At 37.2% G+C, this 21,937-nt stretch overlaps 1 protein-coding gene across 2 annotated transcripts in view; it reads right to left on the bottom strand.

Moving 5' to 3' along the window:
• KDM7A (lysine demethylase 7A) overlaps positions 1-21,937 on the bottom strand; it is an 81,595-nt gene that overhangs the window by 6,403 nt on the left and 53,255 nt on the right. The window contains exons 5-19 of one of the 2 annotated variants that reach the window (XM_036994536.2): positions 21,631-21,772; positions 21,134-21,320; positions 19,815-19,977; positions 17,009-17,096; positions 15,663-15,769; positions 12,802-12,893; positions 10,408-10,497; positions 8,515-8,724; positions 6,853-6,977; positions 6,495-6,649; positions 5,195-5,292; positions 4,572-4,720; positions 4,217-4,434; positions 2,867-2,952; positions 628-901 (exon numbers count right to left, since the gene is read on the bottom strand). In XM_036994536.2, the coding sequence (XP_036850431.1) occupies positions 628-901; positions 2,867-2,952; positions 4,217-4,434; positions 4,572-4,720; positions 5,195-5,292; positions 6,495-6,649; positions 6,853-6,977; positions 8,515-8,724; positions 10,408-10,497; positions 12,802-12,893; positions 15,663-15,769; positions 17,009-17,096; positions 19,815-19,977; positions 21,134-21,320; positions 21,631-21,772 (2,184 nt within the window). The remainder of the gene's footprint in view (positions 1-627; positions 902-2,866; positions 2,953-4,216; positions 4,435-4,571; positions 4,721-5,194; positions 5,293-6,494; positions 6,650-6,852; positions 6,978-8,514; positions 8,725-10,407; positions 10,498-12,801; positions 12,894-15,662; positions 15,770-17,008; positions 17,097-19,814; positions 19,978-21,133; positions 21,321-21,630; positions 21,773-21,937) is intronic. The other variant, XM_036994537.2, reaches the window with a different exon arrangement.

Here is a 21,937-nt window from a genome sequence, read left to right as displayed (position 1 = left end):
AGTGTAAATTATGATGAAAACCTACTTGACAGACAGCAAGCACCTTAAGACTTCAAGGGAGTGCTGTGTGGTAAGCAAGACGTGCGGTATTCTGAATGGGTAAAGGCACGCTCCTGATTCCACTGATGCAACATCTCAGTACAAGAGGAAAAAGCCCAGCTCCTTCATAAGACATACAAAGCCTTGGCACAGTCTGATCCCTGCCTATCTCTTCAGCATGAGTTCTTACCGAATCCTGTATCAAACTGTACCTTAATAACAAACACACTACAGTTTCCAAAATACCCCATGTACTATTCTCACCTTTGTACCATGGGTCATACTATCTCCTTTGCCTTCAATGTTGTCTATCCCGTCACTGTCCCCAACTCAGCATGGCTAAGCCCTTATCATCCTTCTCAGGATCTACCTTCTCCTTCAGAAAGCTACTCCTGATCCTCAGGGTTGACTTAGGTATCTTTCTGCTCTGTTCCCATCGTAACCAGTGCATAATGCTATTACTGTGCTGTCACCAGTGCATCAGCCTGTGAGCAACTTGAGTGCAGAGACTATGTCTATCTAAGCTGCTATTCCCACCACCATCTACAGCCAGAAATATACTTAAATCTACAAGCATGTGAAAGTTACCTTTTGTTGCCTGGTTGCTGATAGGCGGTGGATTTGATGCAGGTCTCTTGGTGGGGTGAAGGGGCACTGAAAAGGGCGTTTCACCAACTGACCCTTCTGGGCTTATACTGCCATTACTTATCTGGCATGCCCCTGAAACCAAGCTTGAATTCTGTATATACTTCCCACTCTGAGGGCTTGAGCCACTGCTGTCCACAGAATTCCTACTTTGTACCTTCTGACTGATTTCTGATGAACCTTCCTTTTTGATGCATTTCTGGCCTCTACTTAGATCCTAAAAAGGAAGGAAATGAGGCTGAATTTTTAGGGTTCCTTTAAAATAAGTGAAGTATTTAACCTCTTCATGCACAAACAAGTCAAAAAAGAGAAGAAATAGATGACTGGGTTTTCTTAACATGTAGTAGCTACAGAAGACCGCCCCTTCATGATGGTCATCTCATTCGAAAACCTAGCTCTAAAGGAGTTAAGTCTTGAAGTTGCATCATAACTTAAGTCAAGAAGAAAACATTTTCTTGTATATGTATATAATATATATATTGGGAGGTGGGGTGGGGAAAGTAACTCAACCGAGCCATCCTGAACTCAGTCAGCGTGTGCTGTGATGTGCCGTGGAAGGAACGTGGGAAGGGGAGATGTGGACCTACCATTCCCTCTCATGTCACAGTTCCCAGACATCTCTTACGGTGTCACATACTATCTTTTCTACAACTTAATTTCTGTAAGGTTCACCTCTACTGTACTTAAGTTGTCTGCTACAAAAACCCTATCATGAGCCCCAAGTCTGTCTTTAACAATTCTTCCTTCAGTCTCTCAAGATGATTTAGTGAACTGTGTCAGGGGAAAATAAATGATGTTCCTGACTGGTGGGTCTTGAAACCAGCAGAGAAGGTCATGACCAGAATTAAAGAGGAAAAGGAAAAAACAAAAGCCTGAGAAGAGCACCCTGCAGATGTGATGAAAATTAATTTGAAGTGTATGTGATGTAAAATAAATTTTTGATTCTGTGATGGTCAAGTAAGTTTTAAAAAACAGCATTAAACAGACTTACTTTAAATTAGTCTTACATATATGCTTGAGCATGAAGAAACAACTGTTATGATTTAACATGACTCTATATATACGCCTCTAGATCACAGGCAAAAGAAACTTGATTTTCTCTACAATAATCTTGCTAGTCACCTGCTTTCCACTTCTTTATTTTCCGAAGACAATTGTAAGAACAACAGATTAAAATAATAGCTTAAACACTGAATCCTATAATGTTATTAAGTTATAAACCTTATGGCCAAATGAGGCACTACATAAAATCATACATTGAATAGTGAATTATTAGTAGGTAAGGGATTTCTTACTTGACCTTTGACTTTGGAACATATAATCCTAGTAAGAGAACTTGTACTCACAAAACTGCCTTAATACCTGGCTCTTTTTCTTATGGAAAAGTAACTGATAAGTATTTACACAATATAGGTAAGCCAAATAAAGAAAATAAAAACCATTCATAATTCCACTACTCAGCATATACCTGGGATTGGGGAGGCCTGAAGACTCTAACCTGGCATGTGAGAATTTTGATTTTTTCTTTGACCATCATTTTCCAAGATAGTAACACAAGGTTGTGTTGCTCTCCTTGTGTGTGCTTGTTTAGAAAAGTTTTGATATTTTTAAAAGCTATTTGGGGATCATTTGGTTTGACACAGGCATTAATACACTGGGATCCTAAGACATCAAGTGTCTTGGAGCAGGGGTCCTTAATTTGGAATCAATGGATGGTCTGGGGCTGGGGGGTGGGGCACAAACCATGATAAATATAAGCAGAAGTCAGCATTTATGATGAATGTTTTTCTAGAAAGAACCCATAACTGTCAAAGAAATTTAGTGTCTAATAATGTTCAAGAATGTTCAATGTCAGAGATTAAAAAGAGAGCCTCATGGTACTTTTTTTCTCCTTTTATATTTCATTCTAGCCAGACACAACCTAAAGGTGTTAGCAATCAGGGGTTTTTAACTACTTCCTTAAATAAAATATTTTTTTCCACATCACATCCCGTCCACAGAACTTGCATTCATCATTACATCAGAATACCTAAAAATGTATGGTTGTTCAAATGTGCATTTAATTGTAATTTTTTTAGCTTTCCAGATCTAGTGGTTGATCACTGGTTACAGTTTAAAAAAAAAAGCACAGTGTTAATGACAATCCTAAATCTCCTTTTAATGTTTCAAACCTTGAATATACCTGAAGATTAAATCTGGAAGCTGTATCAAATTGTTTAATCCAGGAAGAACTTCTCAAGTCTTGATCTTCAGTCTTGACATGGTACCCTAAGGAGAAGTTTTAATTAAATTATCTCTGCACAACTTGATCGTTAAGAATAAAGCTAGCCTTAGGTTTAAAACTGAAAGCAAATTTATGTTGACATTTTACTTAAAAAGGAGTATGTTAACATTTACTCATATACTTGTACCACATTCCTTTCCCTCTCAAAAATAAAACAATCACCAGCTCACATTCTAACATGCTAATTCTTTCAATTCTCTCAAAGACTGTCTTTATGCCCAATAGGTTTTGTGCCCAATGTTGGAAGATCTGGAGTCAAATTCTATAGCCACTTCTTATAGATACAAAACCAAATGTAATACACTCTCTTTAAAAATGCTGTATTTTTCCATATAGAATAAAGGCATATATTTGCCTGAATTTTGCAGTATTTCTATAGAAGCCTTCTTTACAAGGGACCAAAGAGATTATAGGGAGACAGAATGGCATAGTGCAAAGAAAGACAAACTCAGGTTTGAATTTCAGTCCTTTCAATGCCAGTGCATCTTTAGGCAAGTTATTTAGCCTCTCTAAACCTCAGTTTCCTCATACATAAAGAGCAAAGAGTTTGAGATTAGATGATCCTGGGTTGAAATCACAATACCACTGAATAATATATGGGCAAGTTAAATTAACTTCACTACGTCTTTTTTCTTTACCTGTAAAAAAGTTGTATTACATACACCAAAACGTTTCAAGAATTAAGTGAAATGTATGTCAAGCTCCTGGTACACAGCTGACACAACTAGGTGGGAATGAACAGTTTCTACAGGAGGCATTCAGGTTAATGTAGCACCAACTTCTCCCCAGTGCTCAGAGTTGGGGAAACAGACTCTTTCCCTTAAGGTACAGAGAAGAAAACACTATGGGGAATCACATACTGGCAGTGAGTCCTCCTTTTCAAGCAGGAGGGAGAATATCCTCGATCAGAAACAGTGCAAATCTTGTTTTTCCCTCCCATAAAAGGAAAAAGCTTGGACAGCAATCCATTCCTCCTACTCCAAGCAACCTCTGACAGGGAAACAATGCTGCCCATCTTGCCACAGCAATGGCAGGGTTCTGCCAGTCAACACAACTCTCAGTCTGTTATACTTATCCTTGCATCTTACATTTCTCAACACCATGTGTTTTTTTGTCAAAAGGCTTAAACACCATTTCCAACTAAAGATGTGCAATAAACAGTTCTTATTCCTAATTGCTAACCTTAACTAGGATTATAGAGCTATTAATTGGAGGTCATATGTCACTTTTTAGAGACTGATAGCTTACATTTCTTACCACATTCCACTGGTTTATCACAGCGATACAACTGCCTGACTTCCTGGTTACTGCTGTGGCAGCTGCTGGGGTCCTGGAGAGAATTTCCTTCAGCACTGCAGTCTGTGCTTTGCATCTGCCTTTGTAAACATGTGGAATAACGTAGCCCTGCCATAGACAGCATGCCCTGAATAGCTTCTTCCTCTGTGCTCGTGGAGGTAGGACATTCCCTAAGAGCAGATAATCAAAAAGGTGGAGTCTATTTGTTCTAATGAAATTTTGGGTAAAATGTAAAACTAAAACAAAATTTTTCATGTCATTTATATCCCAATCTAATTAAGAAGACTACCACCCTCGGCAAGCCTACCTTTTAATTGGAATTTCACTTCTAGACGGCTTCTGGCTCTTTTGAAGGAAGTTTCTCATCACAGTAGATTCCTCCTTAAAGTTTGATGTTATTTCTTGTTTCTTTTCATCACCTGAACTTTCAGACTCTTCAGTGGTAAAATTATTTTTCTGACATAATAAATAATTAGATGGAAGCAAATCTCTGTTAGAAATCTGAGGTCTGTACAGACTAATCAAAAATACTGTATCCATCTAGGTAAAGTCAGAATCTTAATTATCATAGAAGTATTTCTGTATTTCAAATGAAAATCTCTAGTAACTACAGTAACATAATTCCTTAAAAACACACAATATAGGTTTTCTTTAACATAAAATGCAGCATAACCTATGAGAAGTTTGAGAAACATAAGAACCGTAACTCCCCCACCCTTCCCCAAACAAGACCAAAGCTATGCATATCAAATGGAAATAGTCACATGGTGGTGTGTGTGTTTACAAAAATCACTACAGAGAAGAGCCTGCCCCACAAAGGTCAGAGAGACAGAATCATGGCAAGCTGTCATTCCCTGTCCTCTTAGGTGAAAGAAAGAGGGTGCTCATCTTCTGTCATGTAAAGCGCAGGTCAGGGGGCTTCAGGCGTACCAGTGCAGTGCAATCCGGTCCAGAGTCTTCTGAATCAGAAATATCAGAATATTCTGACGATCGATTCCTGAGTTCTGATTTCACACTTGTAAAAAACCCTGAAAAGGAAAAGGGTAAGAGAAAAAGTGAAATACATTAGGATTTTATGGACAAGGTGAAACCTAGTCTGTCCAGCTTTGTGTATGTCTCAGTTGCACCTGCTTATCCTGCCCACTTTCATCTTTTTCATTTCTTTCTTCCCCAAAGCCTTTCTCCTTAATTGACCAAGACACAGATTGAAGTGTATTCGTGAAACAATTTGCGGTATTCATTCAACATGATTTTCTATTCTTCATCTGGGTTGGTTGACTATTTTACATTTCTTTCCAGAAAAAACCTCCAACACTAAAATTAGCTACATCATGCTTTTCAATTTCCCATCTGCATTATGTCTCTCAACAGAAAACAGAAAGATAACTCTTTTAAGCCTAAAAAGCATTCAAGTAGATAGTGAATTCAAAAAGCTTATCAACCAGGCTTCACACTGTCTCTCTTTCCTGCAGCACTGCCAAATAGCAAGTGTTCGAACAAATGCAGAGTCATCTTCTATAACAATATCAGATTTACCTGGAATTAGCAGGAATTGAGGTATTCAATGTGGACTAAGTAATGTTAATTATCTGGAACATCTACTTGTCAAGTACCAAAATATTGAACTACTTTTTAAAAAAGGAGGGATATATGGAGGCCCTGAAAAATGTTGAGAAATTAAGAGTTCACTGACAGGAAAGATCTCAAGGAGAAGGAGGTGTGACTATCTGTCACACTGATGATAACCAATTAATAACCAAGTAGAGGCCTTCGTGTCAGCAGGTAATTAAATAAAACGATCCATGGGTTACTAATAGCTTCAAATCAACCAATTACATATTTCCTAATTCCAAAAATCATATACATGTTAGCTAAAATTACGTGTGAAATTGCATTAAACTTGCAACTGTTTTATTACTTGGAGTAGAAGCCCATAAAAATGCTTGAGCTTTCATGCAAGTCTTGTAAGAACTGTCACAAGAGGAGGTGTCACTGCCAGCACACATCCTCCTCGTTCGCAGTGCCTTTCCTGGGCCTACACTAAGCTGACGTTCACCTTCAGCCTTTCCTGACGGAAAAACTATTCAGCAATACTTCAGATTTCTCAAGAGTATTAGGCACGCAAAAATTTCAGTCCTACTACAAATTTAAGAACTTTAGAATTAGCAAGTTATTTTACATATTATCACATTAGCAATGAACAGACTTTTTAAATGACTATTAAACATACTGTTAAGTGGTTTTCGAGATTCTTCATTCTCCACCCCCTCTACTCCTGATCTCTCTTCTATCTTCATTTTTGCCTTTTTTGTCCTTCTCTTATCCTCTTCATTTTCACTATCTACTGTATAAAGACTTTGATCTGCGAAGGGTTGTCTCTCATCTCTGCATATAGAGGGAAAAATAAGTCACAAAAAGTGCAATTATGTAGCCAAATAGCATACCCCTCCTCCTTAATTTAGAAAAAGTGGAGGATTAAGGCACTTTCCCCATATTTTAGTTCGGCATGCAATAGTATGGACTTGAGATTAAATTAACAGGGAATCCTGAAAACAAATCTGTTTGATATTCTGATCTACTTCACATACTTAATTATCCTTCCATTTGTCAGCAGTAATCGTAGATCATTATCTTTTGCTCTCCACTCAGGAACCGTGGACGATGGCTGGAGATGTTTGTTGAATTTTCCATTCAGTTTAGAGCTCAAGATGTCCTTAAAGTATAAAAACAGAACTTACTTAACCTCCACCCTCAAATGCACCTACTGAGATAAAGGAATACAGTTTACCACTATTTTTCCCCAATGGCCCTTCAGCCCAAACTGCTGGGCAGCCAGCCGCCTGGGCTAAGTATCGGGTATGCAGTGGTGTGGCACTAAAACTACATGCTTCCTAAAACCGAAGCAGGAATAGGGCTCATCTTTCTTTATGGCCATTAACAATAAAACACATTCCATAAAGCAGAATGTAAGATCTACATAAAGTGAATTCAAAAACATTCCACTTTTGCAGAAAGCGGCAAAACTGCAGAAGCACTGCCTTAAGGTATTTTAATTATCTTTCCCTTGCCCCTTCCTATTGAAGGACTAGCTGCTAGATCCTCACCAGTCATCTTACCCTTGACCAAATTTCCCACAGGGCACTGAAGGCAATTTACAGGTCACCACACTGCTATCACTAGGAACAGTGGCCACTGTGTGACATGAGGCCACAATAGTAGCTGGTTTTCAATACACAAAGAATGTTTCCTTTTTGGTGATATTTTTCTTTAATAATATGACCTTTCATAATAAGCTTAATATTCTCCCAGATGCCTATAGGTTAAAGAGGTTTAGGACAACAAAAGCTTAAAATAGAATAAATACAATTATATACAATTTAAAATATTTAAGAAAGTCATAATTTCTATATAACTTCTTTAAACACTTTAATTCAGAGATACCTTTATCTTACCCATTGTAAATTATTGCCTATCCTCTCTCTACTTAAGATGTAAAAGTATGGGCAATATGGACCTCACCACAAACTCATTACTTATTATGTTTGACAAGGCCCCGCAATGACCTCATGACTGCCCCAACCCTTCTCCCCTTTGTCCATAAGGCCAGCATTTCTTAAAGGTTCATGTGTTTTCTAACGGTCTCCCACTCCAACAGTCACCCACACTGACGCTGTTAGGTGAGGGATAGGCTTTCTGTACCTGGTCTTCCCTCTGCCTGCAATACTTTTCCTCAAACCTGTGCATCATCTGATTTCTTCCATTTTTTGTCAGTTCAAATGCCACCACCTGAGAGGCTCTCTGACTACCCTCGCTGAAATAGCCTGCCACCCCTGCTCTTTTATTCTCTTGATTTATTGTTTTGGCTTCCTTAGTACTTGTTACCTGAAATCGCACTATTCAAGGATGTGCCCCTGCCTCCCATTCTTCCAACCTGAGCTAGGATGGAGGCTACAAGAAGGCAAGGCCTTAAGTTTTGCTTACTCTGGTATCTTCTCCAGAGTTTAGAAGAACATATGGCACTTGGTAAACACTCAAAGAACATGTCATCCAATCAGGGAGATCTATTCATTCTACCTCTACACTGATTTCTAGAAAGCTGAAGTACATCCCCTGTCACAGGCACATGTACCACTGACCTCTACAATGCTAAGCAAAGATTAAGTAACTCAGACTGTTCTCTTTTTATTATCCTTTTAAAGAACTCTCAGGAACAACGAAGTATGTTTGTAATCCTGAAACACAATACTTGCCTCTTCCCGTGGACACATCTCTAATCTTCTGAGGACCTCCCTTGTGTGGAGTTCTAGGATGTCCAGGTTAGAGGGAGTTCGAACATTATGATCCCGAAGTTTCCTCATCTTTCGTCGGGAATGGTACAGGGAAGTCACTTCATTTGAGGATCGTGAAACTGGACACACAGTAGAGATTCCCTGAGATTTAACTGGTTTGCCATTTTCCTCCTTTAAGAATTAAATTCAGAGTATTTTTATGACAGGCCACATACATACCTGACTATATAATCATCCATAAAAATATTTTAGAAAACAAAAACCAGTTTAATCACATTAACAAAAAGACCAAATCGTAAGACTCAAACAGCTTTGCTGAGACCTTCAGGCCCTTCTCTCTACCATGTAATAGACTGTGAACATATTTCCTTATTTTCAGTAGCCTTGTAAAGGCTGGGTGGTAGCCCACGTACAGCTATATCACAATGTGCCAACCTAATACTGGCAACTATTTAGGCTGCTTTCAGTTCTTTGCTATGATGAACATTCTTTCACATATTTAATTACACAAATCAGTAATTGCTTTTTGAACCAAAGTCACACATCTGTGTAGTTTTAAAAATTAGAACTCCATAAGCATATCATGAAAAGCAACAGTCTACTCTTCCCCATCCTTGATTCTCATTCTCCAGAGACAACCACTTGCAAGCTTTACAGTAGTGACATATACATAAAAAGTGTGGTGACACATATATAATTTAATGTTAATCATTTTTTAGTGTATAGTTTGATGGCACTAAGTACACTTCACATTTTTCCAACCATTACCACTATCCATCTCCAAAACTTTTTAATCTTTCCAAATTAAACGCTTTACCCATTAAACAATAACTTCTCATTCCTCCTTACCCCCAGTCCCCTGGCAACCACCATTCTACTTTCTCTATGAAGCTGATTACTCTAGAAACTTCACATAACGAATATACCACAATTTGTTTTCCATTCTTCTGTTGATGGATATTTGGGTTACATACAGATTTGGCCACTATGAATAAAACTGTTATAAACAACCTTGTATGTCTTTCTGTAGTAAATATATTTTCATTTTTCTTGGATAAATACCTGGGAGTAGTTGAGTCATGTGGTAAATGCATTTTTGACCTTATGAGAATCTGCCAGTAATGAAAAGGAGTTGTAGTGGTTCCATATCCTTGCCAATAGTTGGTATTTTTAGTCTTTTAAATGTTTATTATTATTTCACTGTAGTGTTAAGTTGCATTTTCCTGAAGACTAACAATGTTAAGCACCTTTTCTGTGCATGGCTATTTATTTTCTCTTGTGAGGTATCTGAAGTTTTTGCCCATTTAAAAAACTATGTTTTTGGACACAAGTTCTTTACCAGTTGGCATACATAAAATCATTTGTATATTAAAATTTTATTGGCTTTTATCAAAGGGCTTTTACTAGCTAAGCTGCTCTAATATTTAGTTAAATGGGTCTCCTTGCCCCACTCCACTAATATAACCCCTCTTTTCCAACCCAGCCTCACCTAGCTCTACTCACCTTACATTTTCTCTCTTCCTCTAATTACTTGGGCATACTCACCTCTGCAGAGTGAGAATCAGTAGGATCTGAAAGTTCTGTTTATTTTGCATTTATTTTTGGAGTACCCTGAAGAACCTGAAGTAACCTGGTAACTGCTTCCACATTATTTCATTATGGGACAATATGCTAAATTCTTCTGTAGTTGTTCAGAAGCCTGAAAATCTGAAGTTCCTTCCAAGATGCAGTTTATTCTATTCCCTCTAAGAGTACAAGGGTTTTTAAATGTTTGTAGTGTGGTGGTAGACCCATTGGTTTCTCAAGGGAGATAGTTTACCAAGCATTTAGATGATAGGTTGTTTCTAGTCTTACCTCTATTGCTCGAATTACTTTAGAAAGTTCTTTAATAAGATGTCCAGGTCTAACATTGTCTGGAATTTCAAATGCATGTTCAGACACAAGCTGTATTTGGATTAACAAAGATAAGACAACCAAAGTTATTTATACTTTAATATGTAAAAACTAATTTATGAAATCAAATTTTGGGTTATCTGGATTTTACAGACATAGCCAAATGCTAATAAGCCAGATCTTGAGTTCATATAGTTGGTATAATACCTGAGGAGATCCTTATGACATAAAATCCTCCTAGCTTGAGTTAAAGATGACCTTGTCTTACATGAATTTTGCTTTATATTGAGTCCTAACCTTGTACCCTATACCTCAAAGCCTACTGTAATTCTAATTACTACTATGATAAGTAGTAACTAAGCAAGCTTAACATTTAATTCATAATACATGAGGGGGAACAGAACATAGGCACTAAAATAATCTCAGTTTTTCATAGGATATCTGTTTTTAATAAATATTTATGAACTTTTTCTTTTAATAATCAAAAGCAAACTAAGAAAAAGGAATCAGTAGGAAAAAGGAATTGATTGGTGAATTACCATACTGATTGAACTGCAAACTACTATCATTATTATGTCTATTTCCAAATATTAATCTCTATATCTGAGGACATTTGATTTTTTAGATGTACTCAACATACTAGATTTCACTTTTCCTTTACATCTTCTCCCTGATTTTAGCATAACTTCTTAAAACATGTTAATACAACAGCAACATTAAGTGCTAACTATATGCCAAGCATAAGATACTGTTAAGTACTTAATGAATGTTAACTCACTGATCCTTTCAACAACACAATACATAACACAGCCACAGCGATACTACTATCAAGTGAAATCTCCCTTGATGATTTAGGAATTGGAAGCACAGAGGTGGTCTGGCTTAGCAGCACAGCTGCAATCTGCTTCCAGACTTCTGACTCCAGAGTCCATGCTCTTAACCACTATGCTGAGCTGCCTCTTATGTTAAGCAAGGTTAACAGTTCAACACAAACATCATGTTTTTTAAAGTGCACTTCAAATGTAATGATTTAACAGTATTATTGATGAATTTTACTGTGTATCAAAATCACCTGCAAAATTTGTTAAAAACAGTTTCAGAGCCTAACCCAGATCTATTAAATCAGAATTTCTCAGGGAAGATCCAGGGAGTTTATTTTTAAAAAGCTCTAAAGACAACTCTGATAAGCACACAAGTTTAAGAACAACTTATCCAAAGCCTTAGCAGGAAATGAATTACAGTTTTTGCAACATATTATTAATTTTACAAATCTTATTATACGGTTTTGTGATCTGGTTACACCTTTGTTGTCAGACGATGGTGTCTTTGACATTGGAAGGTGCGATTCTGATTTGCCTGAATGCTCCACACAGTGCCTTGCTCTAATGGCTATGTAGCAATGATAATCAAATGAAAGGAGTATCAATTATAGCCAGTATCCTATTAATCACTATCTCCTGCTATCTTAAAGGCAGGATGTTTATCTCAAGTGGACATTCAAAAAATTAGTATGGAAATGTACTTTCATCCGTTGTTGTGTGTAAAGTTCCAGGGGGAAATAAAGATGAAATAATCCCAAGAGCTCATAAATCCATGAAAGCCACATGGATATCTCACTTTACAGATAGTACTTCTAAGTCCACTAGCACAAGAAAGATGCTATGGAGGCATAAGGAGAGAACACACTAATTCCAAATAGACATCTGGGATGACCTTTTGGAGGTGGTGGGATTCAAGTGCAAACGAAGAGACCACATTTTAGTGAAAATGGAAAGCTCCTGCTTGAACCTTGACCTCCTTTTTCCTTCCTTTTTACATGAAGTCTAGCAGAGAGATAATAAAAGCATAGGCTTTGTGATTACAGAGATCTAGCTTTAAGTCCTAGCTCTACCAGTTATCTTGGGAAAATTACTTAAAATTTGAACCTCAGCATCCCCCTATGTAAAATGAGAATAACAACAGCACCCCAACCTCATATAATTACTTTGAAGATTAAATGCAATTATAGATATAAAGACTAAGCACAGTGGTTAGCAAACTAGGAGAGCTCAAAGTTATTTATTATTACATGTACATGTTCATTTCTTAGTCCATCCATCTCCTTGACAGACTTGAATTACCTTATTTTCCAGATTAAAGATTAAAGAAATACCCAGGCACTTTATTCTCATAAATATAAACATAAACCAGTACACTTGCATGTACTGTATAATAAAGTACAAATTGTAATTGAAGCTGGATTTCCATTCCTCTACCACCGCCACTCACAGGTGCTGCCAAAACAGGTGAGGGCTCTGTTTTCTTAAGCTTGCCACATAAAAAATAACAACTATTTCATCAAAGAAAACTACTTACTTCTTTTTTCATCCATAATTTTAAAGCAGTATGCAGTGCTTTCACTCCCTGTACTAGGTAAGTTTGAGGCTGGAAGCCATCTTCTCTCAATTCTGTGGGAATGGAAGTCAGGGGGAAGGAGTTAAAATGCCCCAAAAATAAAAGGACTACCTTTAGATTTTGAGTAACTGCCAAATATCAATCTCTGTAACTTCCAAATTAATAGAAAGGAATAAAAAGGGAAATAAGAAACAATCAATTGAAAGGCAAGAAAGAAAAAGAAATAGAATTACATTAAATGCAGTTGTACTAAAGGCTCTAGTTAAGAGCTCATAAATACAATGCTAGTAAAAGGTCACAGAATGTCAGTATGAATCTATTCACATGAAGTCTAAAAATGGACAAAATTAAACTATTTCAGTTGTGACACAGGTAATAAAACTGAAGAAAAATTACTACAAAAATCAGGATAGTGGCTCTCTCTAGAAGGGAAGAAAGAGGGTGCAATGGGAAAAATAACTGCATTTCTCAGGTACTGGCAAGGCTTTTTGCTTACCTTGGAGACAGGTGACCTGAGTAGTGGTCTTATAATTCCTTAAACTGTACAAGAGTGTATGTGTATGCTGTGTGTTCTCTATACCATCAACTATGTGCATGACATATCTCATTATAATACTGGTAAACACACATATACACACACAAATGTCTCTTCTGGGTTTTAAAACAAATTGCTTAGCTAAAACTCATGCAAAATATATTACATGTGGTCTAAAATTTAGGTAAGTTGAAGCAAAGATTTCACTTCTGCCCAGTGGCTAATTTACTTTCATAAATCCAAAATTGGTTCACTGTTTTATTATTACTGACACTAACATAGTTAAGAGTTTCATACAATCCACCCTCATTCAACGTATAACATAAACCCTGTAATAGTATGAGAGCTGACATATAACAGGCCACAATGAACAGCTAAAATGTCAGGGATGAAAGAACATAATGTGTGATAAGAGGACCACCATTCCTGCTTCTAGGGTGAACATCTAGGATGATGTCCAATTGGTATAATGGTCATTCGGCTCTATCCTTAGTGGGGTTGGATTGACTCACTAATATTGCCAGATATCATTTACTGATCTTGCTGATGAAATGAAGACATTTTAAAACTTGATCTGAAAATATCCTTTTACAGTAATATTTTTTAAAACTGTTTAATGTATAGGATCATGTTTTCAATCAGACTCGGTATTTCTGAACTCTCAATGTCCTAAAACAAAGGCTAAATCATTAATCTGAATTCTAGGCCACATTCAACTTGCTGCAGCTGACAGAAAGATTTTGTGTTTCTGAAAAGTTCTTAATTTGTTTTAAAAAGTTGATTACTGAACCCCTGTTAGACATTAGGGAAAAAGGATCATTCCAGGTGTGTGTGCGTGTGTGCGCGCGAGAGAGAGACAGAGAGGGAGAGAGAAGAACTTTCTAAGTCTTGAATTGCCAATCTCTTATCTGGAGGGGTCAGTAATTGGGTTTTATTTATGTAAAAGAAGGACATTTACAAGTGTTTTTATAAATAAGTATAAGAGTTCTGATTTTTCTAGGTTTCCACTTAAATAGGAAACTATGAACTTGAACTTTACTATCCATGTTTTTACTACAAACTATATGGCAACCATTATGGGCCACTGTGACATTTCTGCAGCCAAGAAAAATACCTGCAAGTGCTGAATGAGCCAGGGATTCAGGATAAGGATGCATTTCTTCAGCAGAGACTGGTGTGTGCAGGAAGCACCTGTTCTTCCTCACCCACAGGATCCTACCTCCATCATATACACCTGTACCACCATCAACGCATCTACTGCTACACTGTGCTGTAAGGTGTGGGATGGGGTTCTAATTGTTACTTCCTTCCAAAGACAGTGACTTTTTTTTTAAAGAAACCATAAATGAGTTTTATTATTTAATTCTGTACATGCTACTCTGGGAAGTAAGCTATTGGTTGTCTCTTTTCATTTTACTTTTTCTTCTTGTGTAACTTTTAAATGGAAAACAAAACAATGGTTTAGAATAGTTCACTGTTTAACCTGTTTATATTTGTTCTTCTGGGAGTTAATTATAATAGAAGCATTATTTTCAAACTGACTTGAAAAGTTAGACAACACAAAAACTAGATGAAACATATCCTCATAAGCACAAGAGCATGAAAAGCAAAAGGGAGACAAAAGTAAAAGTGGCATTCGGTCTCCAACTTGACCACTCGAAGATTATTGAACCAAAAGTTAAAATATCAAAATCTGAAATTCCACATAAAAAGGGTAGCTTTCAAGTTTAACTAGAGCGATATTTAAAAAACAAAACAAAACATTTTTCTTCAACTGTAGATTCACAGTTGACATTCAGTTAGTTTGTGCTAACAGTGCCTTGTACTGGCCAGGGTAATAGTTGTAGTGGTCATGGCGCAGGCACAACCTGATTCTTTCAGGATATGAAAATTATTTGTTATTTCCTTGATTTTTTTTAAAACAAATGCCTGGGAACACATAGTAACAGTCTCCTGCCTTAAACTGCATTTTTGTGAGTGAGCCACTTTTATTTATGTGCCTGACTATGTGTACAGGCTACTAAAGTCTCATGTGAAATAAACATTTTTCAATACTACCTTGCTATTTGGCTGCAGCTCTTCATATATCTGATTTTTAAGGCTATGGACTAGAGACTCCGATTTGCTAAAATGTTTCTTGGCAGGGGGAAATTATGCATTTTAAAAAACCAAATAGGGGCACCAGCCACACCATAATAAAAAAGGGCTCTTTCGATCAGTGGCTTTTAGTGAATTTACAAATATCATGCATCATATCATACAATAAAATGTCCCGATTACTAATTACCTTTCAAGGTTTCCAGCAGGTTTTTGGCTACAAACCAACATATGGCTTCAAAGAAAGGGAATTTGAAAAGATCTGGTGTTTTTAGCCTTTTTTCCATCTCGTAACACCTAAATAAATAATATTTGAAGAAATATTAGCATTTCAAAGTTAAATGGAGGCAACCAACTTAAATAAAATAAAATAAGCAGGGCATGATATATAAGACCAGTCAAGCACTATATATTACTTAACAACACCTCATTTGGATAAGACTTAACAGAGATCTTAACAAATCTGACAGTATACATTGGCCTTCAAAAAGATTATAACTTGGCATTTGTATCCTACTTTTAACAAGGAATTTTACAGTGGTTCCACTATAATAAATAAAATGAGATGTTTGGAAAACAGCCCCATATGTTGGACAACACTGCAATACCCTCTTCAGGGAGTTTTCTTTAGGCTCTACTAAGCAATCAAGCTCAAGGTCACACTTGGCACTGGTCAAGGTGAGAAGACAGGAACCACAGCTTGTCACAAGGTTGGTCTTCTGTAGGAGTTCTTATAGTAGACCACAGAGCCAGGAGCCATCTCTCCCTCAGAGGCACCTTAAGTATAAAGAGTCACACTTGGCAAGTGTGGGAACTGCCCTGGCTTAAAGCTTCATGCCCTGTAAGAGCCAGTATTTCTTGTAAAAACTCCATAGACTCATAGCTTCCAAGGCGCCCTATAGGTATGCCAAGTTACAAGAGTCACTACATTCAGGAAAGCCCAAAGATTTGACTTTCTACTAGGTATTTCTAGCTCTACCAGTTCTGAACAGTTTATCAGGAATCATTTCACCATAAGCAATGGTTCCTAGTAACATTCTACTCTCATTAGCCCACTAGGGGAACAGAGTTACCCAAAGGTCAAATTCTCACACAGAAGGGGACATAGCTGTCAATCCTGTATTCACAGCAAAATTAAGGCAGGCCTTAGCACAGCAATTCTAATTTAGGGGTTGCTTTTTTCCCAGCACCATATGTTACACTTGAGTCTGACTGGATTTAATTCATTTTCTTCATTGTAAAAATATCCGAAGAGCCCATACATTTTTATAAAGTTTTGAGATGTGGGGAGATACTTAATCTCAAACTGAATAAATTTTTCTTTTTGTGTGAGATCTGAAATGCACTGAGTTATCTTCCTGACAAAATTTTAAGGTAATACTTTCGTTAAAAGTTCCTATTCCCAATTAATTTCTCAGAGCCTATCTCCGTGAGACCTCAAGTAAAATATGTTGTTGAATTTATTTTTTTGAGCCTTGTAAGCAATGTCCTATTTAAGAAAGGACAAAATATCCTATAAATACTAATGACACAAACCTGAGCTGCATGCCAATGTTAAGGTTGTGCAGAAAGTTTCCCCCAAAAGCCATACAGTCCTGAGAAGTGAGTACAGCATGGATCCACCCTGAAATGGTTCAAAGTATATAAATCAGTGATTTTTTCAAAAGAAATATGTGATATTTACCTGCGAAATAAGAAACTAAAATAACATACCACTTTACTTCATACTCAAGTGCTAAAAAAGTTAATAATGTCTGTTACCATCTGTAGATTCACTCATTCCAGTGTTATTTTATGGCTCTTACATGCCAGGCTCTGTGCTGAGCTTGAGGGAACAAACGCACTGATCCAGGTGGAGAGGAACATGGCACAGGACAGGCAAAGGTTTCTGTGGCTGTTGCTGTTTTCATTTTTCATTTTTAAAAACACAATCCACCACTCCTAGGAATTTACCTTAAATCAAATGTAGCAGCCCAGTTTGAAAAAGACATATGCACCCCCATGTTTATCGCAACACTATTTACAATAGGCAAGAAATGGAAGCAACCTAAGTGTCCATCAGTAGATGAATGGATAAAGAAGATGTGGTACATGTATACAATGGAATATTATTCAGCCACAAGAAGAAAACAAATCCTACCATTTGCAACAACATGGATGGAGCTAGAGGGTATTATGCTCAGTGAAATAAGCCAGGAGGAGAAAGACAAGTACCAAACAAGCTCACTCATATGTGGAGGATAAGAACAAAGAAAAACTGAAGGAACAAAACAGCAGCAGAATCACAGAACCCAAGAATGGACTAACAGTTACCAAAGGGAAAGGGACTGGGGAGGATGGGTGGGAAGGGAGAGATGGCAGGTGGGGAAGAAAGGGTACATTATGATTAGTATGTATTATGGGGGGAGAGGGGCAAGGGGAGGGCTGTGCAACACAGAGAAGACAAGTAGTGATTCTACAGCATCTTACTACACTGATGGACAGTGACTATAATGGGGTTTGTAGGGGGGACTTGGTGATGGGGGGAGTCTTGTAATTATAATGTTCCTCATGTAATTGTAGATTGATGATACCAAAATAAAAACAAACAAAAAAACATACCCATCAACTCCTAACTGTCCCAGGACAACAGTCCAGATTCTTACAGTAAGTTTGGCCTTTGACAGCAACATAGCTAATCAATTAAAATTGCAGGAACTTTATCAAGACTAAAAAATGTTGTGCAAAGGACATTATCAAGAAAGTGAAAAGACAGAATGGAAGAAAATACTTGCAAAATCATACATCTGATAAGGGTCTAGTATACCGAATATATAAAGAATGCTTATGACTCAACAATAAAAAGACAAACAACCCAACTCAAAAAGGCACAAAGGATTTGAATAGACATTTCCCCAAAGAAGAAACACAAATGGCTAATAAGCACAAAAAAATTCTCTGTATTATGACTCATCAAAGGAATGCAAACTAAACCACAATTAGATTCCACTACTGCACACCACTAGAATGGCAAAAATAAAACAGAGAAGTATAGTTTTGGTGAAAATTTAGAGAAATTGGAACATATTTACATTGCTGGTGGGAATGCGCAATGGTGCAGCCATTTGGAAAACAGTTTGAATTCCCCAACAGGTTAAATATCACTAAACTGTATGACCTAGCAATTATTCTATGAGGAATATAACTGTGGATAAAGTGAAGGTTCCTGTGCCCAGGATTCTCACCTGGCCCTGGGTAGCTAGCTCACTACACACGTGTGGGCAATATGTTGTTATTGACTCTATATAAAGAGCCCTGCCCAGTGCTCTGGGTGACACGGTGGCATGGCTGCAAGGCTGCAGGAGAGCAGAGCAAAGGCTGGAGTGTTGGCAGCGCCGAGGACATTGACTGAGACAGCTGCAGGGGCGGAGAGGTCCAGAGGCAGAGACCGGCTTGCTGCATGCTGACTCGCTCTGAGTGGACGGGATTCTAGTGACTGACCAGCCACCATGGGAACAAAGTTGGGTATAACCCTTTCACCCCAAAAATGTTCTATTGTCATTTCTTTGGTCACATTGAATCCACAGTGAACTTGCTCAGGGCTGAAACCCACTGGCAAGACAATAACCTAGGGGAATGAAGACATACCTCCACACCAAAACTTTTATACAAATGTTTAAAGCATCACTATTCATAATAGCCTAGTGGAAACAACCCAAATGTCCATCAGCTGATGAATGGATAAACGAAATGTGGTACAGATCCACACAATGGAATATTATTTAGCCATAAAAACTAATGAAGTACTGAAACATGCTGTGACATGGTAAGCCTAGTACACACTATGCTGACTAAAAGCAGCTAGGCACAAAAGGCCACACAGTCCACATACTGTATATGAAATGTCTGGAACAGGCAAATTCACAGAGACCAAGAGTACATTAGTAGTTGCCAGGGGCTCAGAGGAAGGAATGTGGGGAGTGACTGCTCATTGGTACAGGGTTTTCTCTAAGGTGATGAAATGTTCTGGAATTAGATAATGATGTGGTTATACAACCTTGTTAATCTATTGAAAATCACTGAATTGTACACTTCAGAAAGGTGATTATTATGGTATGTGAATTTTATATATGAATAAAAATAAAAATGAAGGCAAGTGACATAAAACACAATGCCAAAACAAGTCCTAACTACAAGAGGAGCCGTCTAAAGGACAACAAAGTGTAAAGTCCTAGATGAGAATTATCTCTCAGGCTATGCAAAGCTACTTTCCAAATATGTTCAAGCCACAGGTTCTAATTAAATGTTGATTCTATATGATGAATATCAACTATGGGGAGCAGAGAGGGGATTAATATCTTACCTGTAGGAACAAATAAGGTATGTCCCTGCTTTACCACACATTTGTAGCATTTATCCACCTTATCTCCAAAAAACACCTCACTCTGGGTCACAGATGAACTCCATGATTCATACAGTGCCAAATTTTCATCTGTTGGCTTTATCAAATAAAAAATCTTCTCACCCTAGAAAGAAATAATCATACTATTTTTGGAAAAGGAAAAGCCATCCTAGTGTAGGATGGCCTACACTAATGCAATTTCCCAATACAATGATCTAAATTAAATTAGACAGTTATCAGATTTTTAATTCTCAAAAAGACATTTCATATATCTGATCAATAGCTGCCGCCCTTAATAAACATCTTCACAGGAGCTAAAGTTTCCCCTCCCAAACATGACAAGGAGTCAATAAAGTAGTGCTGGTGAACTAGCTACAAGACAGGAGGGTAAAGAATCACAAACCTAATGATCTCATTTTCAAAGTATAGAAGTAAATACATGTTAATGGGCCCCAGTTACAGTCATCTCTGTAAACTTTGCCCTTTCTTCTAAGATCTATAATATAATGGTTATTTTTAAAGACCTGTAAATAAACACACTTTAATAAGCTATCCCTCTGCTATCTCAGGGAGAAAAGGAACAGGAGCACAAGGACAGAGCATCAAATACAGCCCAGGGCATTGCTGATGTACAAGCATTTGATTTAGGTGGAAATCTGGTTCTAGATCAGCACCATCCAAAAGAACTTTCTGTGATGACTGAAATGTTTTATATCTTTGCTATTCAATACAGTCATCATAAGTCACCTGGGGCTACTTAGCACTTGAAATGTGGCCAGTGCAAATGAGGAGCTGAATTTTATACTATATTTAATTATTTAAATTTAACCACATGTGGATAGTGGTTACTGTATTAAAGAGCACAGTTCTAGAAAAGCAAGATGAATATAAACTGCTCAGCATTTTTAGGTGCATTCCTGACTTATCCAATTAGCTGTCCTGGCCTACCCTTAAGGTCAGAGCAATTATTACTTCAATTTTCCTCCTCAGGTATTTGATTCAGCATTAACCGGCAACTGACTAGGGGGAAGAGGCTAAAGAGACCAAGCTAAGATGGAGGCAAAAAAAGGGAATCTAAATATAAATTAAGAACTCATGGCTCCTTCATTACTTAGGATTAAAAAATAATAATAATGCTTAAAGGTAAAATCAAAGATCTTACATAAAAAGTACAAAAACTTCCCTCCTTACAAATGTCATTTACAGTAATGAATGCACCCTTAGAAAAACAGGACTGTATGGTTTTGTCAATAAAGAACAAAGAAATAACTCATTCTTACCCAGAGGACATGGTACCAAACTGAAGTTCCACCAAAGTCAATGTGGAAATCTGTGTAGCTGTCTTGAACTCCCATTAAGCAGTATTTCTGAACAAATGGCTTGGGAAAGACTGAATCATCTGGCCAATAATTTTCCACCCAGGATAGTTTTCTGGCTATATCAGGGACCTCCACCAATTCAGACATCCTTTAAAAAAACAAACACAGATACATACACATAACCCACATCATGCAGATTAAAGCCTTAAAATTCCATGTCCCATATCTACGCAAAGCAAGAAATTAACTGGAACTCAAGGTTAACAACATATTTCAAGTTTAAAACTCATCGTATTTCTAAATACTCTCTTGAGTATGCCAAAGCGAAATTTACAACACTGCTATCACTGGACCACTTTAGAAGTCACAGTTATGTTTCTTATTAAAATAAATTTACCATTTAACTACATTATCTAACACTCAGAAGGCTAAGCCAAAATGTCCAAAACTATACTCACTTTGTATCTGAAAATTCAAGGCTGATCACATTTAACACTTTTGGTCTGTTAGGATTCATGAAGTATTTAACATAATTGTGAAGTGTCATTTTGCTGTCTGCCTGCCTTGCCACATCAATGACATCTATCACTTTGTCACCACCTGCAGAGAAAAATTTATAGTCTTATTATACTGGGCATAAGAATTATATCATTAGATGCCCTAGATAAAAATTAATTTTAAAGACCATATTTAATTGGTATGATAGTCAAGCCAACTATAGAACTACATAGCCAAGACAAATACTCTTCCTATATCCTTCTTTTT

The sequence above is a fragment of the Manis javanica genome, chromosome 6 (genome assembly GCF_040802235.1).
Source record: "Manis javanica isolate MJ-LG chromosome 6, MJ_LKY, whole genome shotgun sequence".
Classification (NCBI taxonomy): Eukaryota; Metazoa; Chordata; class Mammalia; order Pholidota; family Manidae; genus Manis; species Manis javanica.
Note: the sequence above shows the minus strand (reverse complement) of the source record. Positions and strands in the feature narration are given on the sequence as shown.